Genomic DNA, 10,848 nt, shown 5'->3' with positions numbered 1-10,848 from the left:
CAAGATGCACAGAGCAGGGTCTGGGGACACACAGGATGCACAGAGCAGGATCTGGGGACACACAGGGTGCACAGAGCAGGATCTGGGGACACACAGGATGCACAGAGCAGGATCTGGGGACACACAGGATGCACAGAGCAGGATCTGGGGACACACAGGATGCACAGAGCAGGATCAGGCGGTGCCCGGGGCTGGGCTCCGGCGGAAGGCAGCGAACTACAGATCCCGGCAGCCCCGGGAGGCTCCGCCGCTGTCCCAGCTGACCCGCACATGACCGAGCGGGGCCGGGCCGGGCCGGGATGGGGCAGCGCGATCGGATGTTCAAGGTGCTGGTGGTGGGGGACGCCACGGTGGGCAAAACCTCGCTGGTGCAGCGCTACGCCAACGACAGCTTCAACCGGCACTACAAATCCACCGTGGGAGGTGAGCCCGGGGGGTTCCTGTGTTTCCGGGGGGTTCCCGGGGGGTTCCCGGGGGGTTCCCGGGGGTTCCCGGGGGTTCCTGGGGTGCGGCACCGCGCCCATCCCGGTGCGCATCCCGAGCCCGGCCCTGCCCGGAGCGCCCCCAGCTCGCCCCCGCTCCCGGGGGAACTCGCCCCTCTGCCCCCCCCGTCCTCCCCTGGCTGTGGGGTTGGGGATTTGGGGTAGGAACAGCCGCGCATCATCCGTGGTTTATGGGGGATCGAGTCCCAGATCTTCATCCCTGAGCCCCCGGGGGATTCTGTGGCTCATTTGGGGTGCCCCATCCTTCACCCTTTGGAATAACCACCCCAGGAAGTGTGAGATGGACAGACTGGGGTTGTAGGTTCAGCTCATCCCAGTAAAACCGGCAGCAGTGCTGGTTTGGCATTAATTGAACAGCCCTGAGTCCCCAGGAGCTTCTGTGGCTCTGCCCGGCTCATTTGGGGTGCCCCATCCTTGGAATGAACCCCCCAGGAGCTGTAAACTGCATGGTCTGAGGGTACAGGCTCAGCTCACCCCAGTAAAACCAGCAGCAGCGCTGGTTTGGCATTAATTGAACAGCCTGGCCTCACTGCTGAGGGGTCAGCAGTGCTTGGGAACATCTGTGAAGGGAAGGCTGGGAGTGGGGCTGAGCAGGATTTTGGTGCTTTGCGTAAATGAATAACCTGGGAGGAGCAGGAGCTGCCAAGGGTTTACCCAAGAAATCTCCCCAAGGACCCAAAATCGTGGGGGTTGAGCACAGTTGTTTATATCTCCTTATTCCTGACCTGAGAGGGGATGGATTAGAGGTGGGAAATGCTGGGGAGCCACAAGCTGTGGGTTGTGCCCGTGGTCTATCGCAGCAGGAAATGCTGCAGACTGGTTTCTGGTACTTTCTTCTGTACTTTGTTCCTGGTTTTGGTCAGTCCCAGCCTGGCTGGGTCTGGCTGCCAGCAGAGCAGGGCAGGTTTTGCCCTGCAGTGAAACCCTGACACATCTGAGAACAGCACTGGGCTTCCCCTTTTGACTCACCAGCTTGCTTATGGCAAATACGGGGTGATTCAGGTTGGAAGGGACCTCACATCTCCTCTCACCCCATGGGCTGGGACACCTTTCCCTATCCCAGGTTGCCTCAAGCCCTGTTCAGCCTGGAATTGTGCATGGGGTGATGACCCTGATCCAGGAGTCTGAAAGGTTGGAGCTGGGTTGGTGCTCTGGGAGATGGGGAGAGGCTGTGGAGGAAGGAGCCCCGTGGTGCAGAATGGCCCTGGTCAGGTTTCCTTTCTGGTTTTTTGGGAATTCTCCAGTGGATTTTGCGCTGAAGGTGGTTCAGTGGTCGGAGTCGGAGACGGTTCGGCTGCAGCTCTGGGATATTGCAGGTATTTTGAAGGGTTTTTTTAAAGTTCTCAATGTTTTGGCCTTTTTTTGCCTTCTTCTTCCTCTTTCTCCCCTTCCCTTCCCTTCCCTTCCCTTCCCTTCCCTTCCCTTCCCTTCCCTTCCCTTCCCTTCCCTTCCCTTCCCTTCCCTTCCCTTCCCTTCCCTTCCCTTCCCTTCCCTTCCCTTCCCTTCCCTTCCCTTCCCTTCCCTTCCCTTCCCTTCCCTTCCCTTCCCTTCCCTCCCCTTCCCTCCCCTTCCCTCCCCTTCCCTCCCCTTCCCTCCCCTTCCCTCCTCCTTTTTCTTCCTTTTCCTTCTCCTCCCAAAATAAATCCCAGGAGCCAGTGAATTCCAGGGGCAGGAGTGCTCTGCTTTGCTGCCTCAAGCCTGTGATAGTTAATTTAAATATTTAATTAAAAATCCACCTGCAAGGAATGCCCACAGTAACTCCTGCCAAGCCTTTCCTTTCTGTTCCGGAGCCAGAGCAGAGGGAATGTGGAACTGGCTGGATATGAGGCTGCTCAACTCCAAATCTCATGTTAAAATCCAAATTTCTGGCATGAGAAGCACTCTGAGGGACAGAATTAGGCGATCTGGAGTGGAATGAGGAGCTCCTGCTCCTTGGAGAGGGGCAGAGAAATGAATTTCCCAAATTCCCTGGAACCGGGAGAGGCCTGGGGCAGCAGCATCTCTAAAATGGCACCTCTGGGTGTGGAGCAGGGAGGAAAAACAGGGCTGTGGTTTCCTCTGGTTTTGCTGCTCGGGTGCCTGGAATCCTTAAAGAGGCAACAGGAAGGAGAAGCTGGCGGAATGAGCAATGCTGCAAGCAGCTGATTTCAGTTTCAGCCCCAAAAAGGAGTTTGAGTTTGAGGAGCAGAGGGACCGTGCTGGCACTGTGCCCTTGTGGCACCCAGGGTGGCTGCAGGGGACTGAGTTACCCTGGGAATAATGCAAATATTGGGCCTGCCCCATCCCTGGAAGTGTCCCAGACCACTTGGAGCACCCTGGGATAGGGGAAGGTGTCCCTGCCCGTGGCACTGAGTGATCTTTGCTCCCTTTTCACCCAAACAAACCCAGAATTTCACCATTCCATGACCTGAGACCTACCCAACACAGAGACACCCAAGCCAGAACACATCCAGTCCCTCAACTCCCACATCAATTAACCAGAGCTCATTAGCGCCAGCTGCGAAAATAACTCATAAACACATCATTTACACGAACAAACCCCAAAACAGCAACTGAGGGGGGGTGTGTTTTTTTATGGTTTGGACTCCTCAGGGCAGGAACGCTTCACGTCCATGACCCGGCTGTACTACAGGGAGGCCTCGGCCTGTGTGATCATGTTCGATGTCACCAACACCAGCACCTTCAGCAACAGCCAGAAGTGGAAGCAGGACTTGGACAGCAAACTGCTGCTGCCAGACGGGAGCCCCGTGCCCTGCCTGCTGCTGGCCAACAAGGTGGGCAGGGGGATTTTGTGGGTTTTTGTGGGGGTTTTTGTGGGGTTTGTGTGAGTTTGTGTGTGGGGTTTGTGTGTGGGGTTTGTGTGTGGGGTTTGTGTGTGGGGTTTGTGTGTGGGGTTTGTGTGGGTTTGTGTGTGTTTTTGTGGGGTTTGTGTGTGGGGTTTGTGTGGGTTTGTGTGTGGGGTCTGTGTGTGTTTTTGTGCGGTTTTTGTGTGGGGTTTTTTTTGAGTTTTGTGTGGGGTTTGTGTGGGGTTTGTGTGGGGTCTGTGTGTGTTTTTGTGCGGTTTTTGTGCGGTTTTTGTGTGGGGTTTGTGTGCGTTTTTTTGTGGGTTTGCGTGGGGTTTTGTGTGGGGTTTGTGTGGGGTTTGTGTGTGGGGTCTGTGTGTGTTTTTGTGGGGTTTTTGTGTGGGGTTTGTGTGGGGTTTGTGTGGGGTTTGTGTGTGGGGTTTGTGTGGGTTTGTTTGTGGGGTCTGTGTGTGTTTTTGTGCGGTTTTTGTGTGGGGTTTGCGTGGGGTTTTTTGTGGGTTTGCGTGGGGTTTTGTGTGGGGTTTGTGTGGGGTTTGTGTGGGGTTTGTGTGTGGGGTTTGTGTGGGGTTTGTGTGGGGTTTTGTGTGGGTTTTTGTGGGGTTTTTGTTTGGGGTTTGTGTGGGGTTTTGTGTGGGGTTTGTGTGGGATTTTGTGTGGGGTTTGTGTGGGGTTTTGTGTGGGTTTGTGTGGGTTTGTGTGTAGGGTTTATGTGGGGGGTTTGTGTGTGGGGTTTTTGTAGGGTTTGTGTGTGGGGTTTTTGTGGGGTTTGTGTGTTTCTCTGTGGAGTTTGTGTGGGGTTGTGAGCTCTTGTGTGGGCTTCTGTGTGGGGTTGTGGGTTTTTGTGTGGGGTTGTGTGTTTTTGTATGGAGTTTGTGTGTGTTTCTCTGTGTATTTCTGTGTGAGATTTGTGTGTTTCTGTGTGGGGTTGTGTGTGTGTGCGGGTTTTGTGTTTTTCTGTGGGTTTTGTATGTTTCTATGTGGGTTTGTGTGTGTTTCTGTGTGGGTTTTGTGTGTGTTTCTGTGTTTTTCTCTTTGGGTGTATTTCACTGTGTTTGTGTTTCTCTGGGTGTTTCTGTTTATTTCTGTATTTTTCTCTGTGTGCACAGCAGGGAACACCTTCAGCACTCACCCTTGCCTGGATTTATCCCACAGCCTGTCACCTTTAAACCTTTCCAGACCCCTCCTGGAATTTTCCACCTCTCCCAAGGATTCTTCTCCATAGCCCTGCTTTACAACCGTTTCCTTGAAGAAATTTCTCCTAAAATCCATCACAAACCCCCTCTGGTGCACTTGGGGCTGTTTTGTCCCCTCCTGTCCCTGTCCCCTGGGCAGGCTGTGTCACTTCAGTGTCACCCTGAGGCACAGCTCCTGTGGAAATCTCTGCTTTCCATGTGGATCCAGCGCCAGGTTTCACTCTCTGCGTTGGTTTCTGCCTTTTAATGATGTATTTTCCCTTCATTTCCAAACCTCCTTTATGTTCTCCCTGTGCCAGCGCTGGCTCAGGAGCCCTTTCCAAATTCAGTTTGAGACTTGCCTGCTTTGGGAGAGCCTAAAACTGCAGATGCCTCAAAAATGGGGTGGGTGGGCAGGAGAGTGGCTTTTCTTATCCACTTCTCCACAAATTGCACTTCAATAATCCCTGATAGGAGATAAATAATAAACTCCCTGATAGGAGAGAGCAGCCAGGGGGATTTGGGATGTTATCCAAGGGACAGGAGGAGAGGGAACAGTCTCAGGCTGGGCCAGGGGAGGCTCAGCTCGGACAGCAGCAGGAATTTCCTCATGGAAAGGGCGGCCAGGCCTTGGAAGTGGCCAGGGAGGTTTGGAGTCCCCGTCCCTGGAGGTGGCAGCTGGAGGTGGCACTCAGGGCTCAGGGTGGGCATCGGGCACAGCTCGGACTCGCTGATCCCAGAGGGATTTTCCAGCCTCAGCCATCCTGGGGTTCTGTTTTGAAGCAACAGCTTTGCCTGGGTGGCTGCACCCACGAGCTCTGGGCCAGGCTCCCTCTCTGCCTCCGTGTCCATCCCGCTGGCATCAGTGCCACCACACCTGTGCCACCTTTCCCCTGAGAGCCCGGGCAGATTTGGGATGAGGGACAACGTTGGAATCTCCATTCCAGGCGTGCTTGACTGAGGTGTGTCAGTAACTGAGATATCAGATGAAGAAGTTGCTGCTTGCAACATCCCAGTGAGAGCCTTGCCCGAAGATCTGGGAGCTGCGAGGGCTGAGCTGCCTCACACAGCCACTGAATGGCCCCTCCAGCTTCCAAATTAGGGAGAAATTCCTCCCTGTGAGGGTGGGGAGGCCCTGGCACAGATTATCCAAAGACATGTGGCTGCCCCTGGATCCCTGGAAGTGTCCCAGGCCAGGCTGGAGCAGCCTGGGACAGTGGAAATGTCCCTGCTCATGGCAGGGGTGGAACTGGACGGTTTTAAGGTCCCCTTCAACCAAAACCATTCTGGGATTGCGTGACTCTGAAATGGCTCATTCCTGCTTTGCAGTGTGACCTTTCCCCGTGGGCAGTGACCAGGGAAGAAATCGATCGGTTCAGCAAAGAAAATGGATTTTCAGGATGGGTGGAGACGTCTGTGAAGGAAAACAAGAACATCAATGAGTCCATGAGGTAGGAGCAGAGCCTGGTGATGTGTCCAAGAGTTAATTCCCTGCCCAGAGCTGCCCCTGCATCCCTGAAGTGTCCAGGGCCAGGCTGGACAGGGCTTGGAGCAACCTGGGATAGAGGAAGGTGTCCCTGCCCAAGTCCAGCTGCCAGTGCAGTCACATTCCTTAACCTGAATTTTCAGTCATTTCCTGCATTTTATGTCCTTCTTAGCTTTGCTTGTTATTTTTCACTTCTTTTCTGCACTGCCCAACACTGCTGGTTATTAAAAAAAACCAAAAAAACCAACCCACAAAGCAAACTCAGGAATGTTTTTCTCCCAGGGTTCTGATTGAGAAGATGATGTCCTCATCCACGGGAGATGGAAGCTCCTCCTCTGCTGGGTGTGGGGATTACATCAACATCAAGGAGACCTCCCCTCCAGGCTGGGCCTGCTGCTGAAGCCACTGACACTCCATCCCCTCAGCTCCAGCTCTGACGGGCTTCTCATCACCATCACCATCATCATCATCACCTTTCCCTAAACTCTCACTGGTTTGGGGTTTTTCCCACTATGATTTTGAGCTTGCCTCCTGTTCAGTGACTCTTTCCCCAGCAGAGCGCTGCTGCAGTGACTTGGAGTGAGGAATGGAAGGAAGAGGAGTGGGAAGATTCCTCTTTTTCCCAGTGGGAGCTCTGCTGCTCTGATGCAGCACAATCCATGTCCAAGCAGTGGCTTGGATTACATTGATTTTTTAAAAAATTTTGAGCACTTCCTCCTCTGGCAGTGCTGGCCTGTCCCAGCCTGGGCTGTCAGAGGGAATTTTTTAATTTTCTGCACCTTTTCCCCCTCCCCACCAAAACCTTTGGGACACACCCCGAGCCCTGGTGGTGCCTGTGGGTTCCCAGCTGTGGGATTACAGCAAACTCCTCTCTCCCTGCTGAGGAGTGATGGATCCACGTCCTGGAGGGACCAGCACGTCCTGTCAGTGCCACCAAACGTCCCCAGGACGCGGAGCTGGATCCGCAGTGGGAAATTCTGGGGGTGAATTCGGGAGCTGGAGCAGCACAACCCTCGCTCCCTGTGGAGCAGAGACCCCAAAACTGGGTCAGGAATTCCTCCTCACCCCCCCTGTGTGGGGCACAGCCCCTTTCTCCCCCTTTATTGGGGCAGGGGGTGAGGAGGGGGCTGTAAACCCCCTTTGTGTGGCCCCACAAGGGCCCTTTGCACTTTTGGGACAGCCTCCACCCCTCACCCCAAACTGCTTTTGGCAACTGCTGCTGAATTGCCTTCCCACCATTCCCCTGCAGCCAGGAGGGAATTCGGGGTAGGAAACAGCTCCCTTAAAACCCCCCCTGCTGTTTTAGTGGGGCTGGGGAAGAGGAGGAGGAGGAGGAAGAGACTTTGTGGGATAAAAGGAAAGGAAAGAACCACTCCCCAATTCCCTTTGGTGGCACTTTCCCCCCACACATCCCAATGGTGGAGGGCAGTTCTGGACAAAAAATTGGTACAAATTGAGGAGAATTTATAGGAAACTCACACTTCAGGGCTGGAGTTCTGTGTGTTTAATTCTGGATTTGCTATTCCATGATTCTCTGATGGTACAGAATCACCCTGCTCCTGTTTTGGGTTTGGATTCAGCAAAAGGCCTTCAGTAATTGGGTTTTTTTTTACCTCTTTGGGTGGTTTAACTGGAAATTGCTGTGTGTTCCTGGTGAATTAGGACTGCTTTGCTCTGGCAAATTATTCCTCCTGCCTGTCTTATTTAGAGGGGGGAGCTGGTAAAACAGGCACTCACCACCTTCACTAAAAAATCTGAGTTTTCATTCTCTGGAGCTGAAAAGAATTTAAAACAGTGAAGGTTGAGAAATTTTTAATTACTGTTGCCCCACTGTTTTAATGAAAAACTGAAATACCTGGGCTAGAGTTCTCCCATGCAAATACTGCCAAATTTGGGGTTAGAAGTGCTTAAAAATACCCTTTTCTGCACCCTTGGTTTTAGAAACGGGGAGAACTGGTTAGGAACAAAATTGAAGTGCCTTGCTGAATTTTATTTCATTGTCTTAAAGAAAAAAAAAAAAAAAAAAAAAAAAGGCTTTTAATCCTATAAATATTTAATCCTGTAAATATTTCTAGTTCTTTGTAGAACATGACAGAAGTACCTAATTTTTTAAAGGAGCTGTCACGAAACCCCTTAAGATCCAGGTGTTATTTATTGATTTTTGTACTTGCACCTTAAAGTGTTTCAGCAAAGAGCTCTCCTTAGAGCTGGAAAATCCTGCCCAGGCCCTACTCCCTGCTCAGAGCAGAGGAAAATTCCCAATTCCTGCTCCATCCAATTATAGAATCATGGAGTGGTTTGGGTGGGAAGGAGTTTAAAGATCCCCCAGAGCCACCCCTGCCATGGGCAGGGACATTTCCACTGTCCCAGGCTGCTCCTTGGACACTTCCAGGGATCCAGGGACAGCCCCATTTCTTTGGATAATCTGTGCCAGGGCCTCCTCACAAGGAATTCCTGGGAATTTTGCAGGAAAACCTCTTCCATCATCGCTTTGATGCCTCCCAGTGCCTCTTTGGTGCCTGCACCTCTCACCCTGTGCCTCTTCTTCCAGAAGTGCCTCGAAGAATCAACCAAAAATCCAAAGGAATTTTTGGTAAAAATCTCTTTCACAGCATTTCTTGATTTCCAGCCCCTCTGTGTGTGCCTCGGGGAGTTTTTCCCCCCACATTTACTGTCGGTTAACATCTGGAAAAAATGTCAAATAAAACCCCCCACAAGCTGCACAAAAGGAAGAGTCGTTACTCGAGCTGGGTGTAAAACCCCGAGCAGACAGGAAAAGGATTTCCCTGGGCAGCTGTGAGTGTTTGTGAGTGTTTTGCTTAAAAAAAAGCCAAACAAACCCAAAAAACTGCTCTTTGATTAAAGCAGGTCCTAAATCCCCATCCAGGGGCAGCGTGGGAGGAACAGGGTGAAATAATTCTGGTTTTTAAAACAACTACAAGGGGAAAGCCAAGAAATATCTTAAGTTTTGTTGATGCCAGTGGGTAAAAACTTGAAATTTTAGAATAGGAATCGAAAATTGTCTTTATTCTCTTTTATTTGTGGCCTGATTAGGAGTGAGCTCTTGGGGGAAATGAAGGAATTTATTTTTCCCTGCTTTCACTCTGTGCCCTCTGTGTGACTCTGGGCCAACTGTTCCCGTTTCCTTTTCATTTCTCCTTCCTGGAAATTCAATTTATGGTCGTGGGACTCAAAAACCACATGAATTTCAAGGTGTATTTTGTGAATTGGTGGCTGTACTCTGTGGGACCACACAGCTGGAGAATTTACTGCAGCCTCAGTAAGTCAACAATATCAAAATTTGGCTTTTTTATTTTTAATTCCTTGCTGTTATGCAGAAGGATTTTAAAGGCAGGGTCCTGACCATTGTAAAATTCAGTATTATGGTTGTGTAAAGAGGAAAAATGGGATTTTAATCCACATCAATCAGTCACTGGTGCAGCTTTGCAGAGGTTTGAAATAAAAATTTGACGTTGCTCGGCTGCTGGTTGTTGTTTTCCTGTCTCAACAGTCCCAAGAAATGAGTTTATAAATTGAAATTAGGAATAAAAACAACAAAAATGTCCAAAACAAGTGGTGTGAGCTGCCCTGGATTGCCAGCAAAAAGAAATTCCCCTGAAATATCCTCAATTATTGTGTTTTTATTGGGCTCCAAAAAACTTGTGCATCTCAGCCCCAGTGGGATTTAAGCCAATATTCCCAGCAAAGAATTCCTTGATGTGGTTTCTGCACCTTCTTCCTCAGGACTCCTTAATTCAGTGTATTTTAGGCCTCTTTATTCCAAGATTCCAGATTTTCATGAGGATTGATTGAGGGACAGGGATGGAGCAGGAGAATTCCAAAGGAATTCCAAGCAGGGCATGAAATGAACCCAAATTATCCTAAAATTATAATTATTCCTATAAATCTGACCGTGTTTGTATCATCAAACCATCTTCTCACAGTTCCCAAATGTATAAAAATAGGATTTAAGTGTTGTTTTTTTTGCTAAAATGGAGGGATGAACCTCCAAAGACCAAAATGCAAAGCAAAAATGAGAAGCTGCCATTTTAATGTGGAATACTTTTAATTTTATTATGGTTAAAGCATCTCCTTTTCTAACCAAATTTTGGGGGTTTAGAGGGAATTTAAAGTGTAAAATATCTTCAGTGAGCTTTGCATGAATTGTCCTGATTAGCACCAGGAAAGTGGTGCTGGTAAATCCAGAATAATCTGCTTGGGAAATGATAAAATTAATGATAAAAATTAATTTAATGACACCAGGGTTGATTAAAAAACCTCGCAGTGATGAGTGGCGAGTTTAGGAAATTGTGGGGATTTATTAGAAATTTAATTGAATGAGAAAATCCAGCTTGATTTGGGGGTACAGGAGGGAATAATGGGGGAAATCCTTTGGAATTCTGTTTGATCCCGAGCCGGTGTGGATTCCTGGTGGGAATGACAATGACAATTCCATGACAAAGGGACAGCAGGGCTGGAATTGCCCCAGGCTGGCACTGCCCTGCCCTAACCTCGGCTGCCTAAGTCGCGATAGGCGCGACAGGGAGGGGACAAAACACGGGAAAAACAAACAAAAGAAGAAGGAAAAAAATAATGACAAAAGGGAAAAGAAACCTACAAAAAAAACCCCCAAAAAACCAAAAAAAGCCAAAAAAATTCAAATAAACACCCCCAAAAAACCCCCCAAGCCAAACAAAACAAAAAAATTAAATGAAAAAAAAAATTATAAATAAATCCCAGAAAAAAACCCCAATAAAATCCCCCAAATAAACCAAACTATAAAAAAAACCCTCAAAACCCAAAGAAAAACCAAATTAACACGCTGAAATATCCTCAATTATTGCATTTTTATTGGGCTACAGGCGGGACATAAACATGCAAAA

The 10,848-nt window shown here is 49.8% G+C and overlaps 1 protein-coding gene across 2 annotated transcripts; it reads left to right on the top strand.

Annotated features, from left to right (window-relative positions):
• Positions 1-236: 236 nt before the first annotated feature.
• Positions 237-9,447, top strand: RAB29 (RAB29, member RAS oncogene family). Of its 2 annotated transcripts, XM_086861868.1 has the most exons (5): positions 237-423; positions 1,748-1,819; positions 3,096-3,277; positions 5,809-5,930; positions 6,248-9,447. In XM_086861868.1, the coding sequence occupies exons 1-5, from the start codon at positions 300-302 to the stop codon at positions 6,363-6,365; spliced, it is 618 nt and encodes a 205-aa protein (XP_086717994.1). In that variant the 5' UTR covers positions 237-299; the 3' UTR covers positions 6,366-9,447. The 2 variants fall into 2 exon arrangements, with proteins under 2 accessions (XP_086717994.1, XP_086717995.1); XM_086861869.1 differs by lacking the exon at positions 1,748-1,819 and having other exon boundaries at positions 283-423.
• Positions 9,448-10,848: the final 1,401 nt, after the last annotated feature.

This window comes from Cyanistes caeruleus, chromosome 24 (genome assembly GCF_971803275.1).
Source record: "Cyanistes caeruleus chromosome 24, bCyaCae1.hap1.1, whole genome shotgun sequence".
In the NCBI taxonomy this organism is placed as follows: Eukaryota; Metazoa; Chordata; class Aves; order Passeriformes; family Paridae; genus Cyanistes; species Cyanistes caeruleus.
This window is presented reverse-complemented; position numbering and strand designations above follow the sequence as displayed.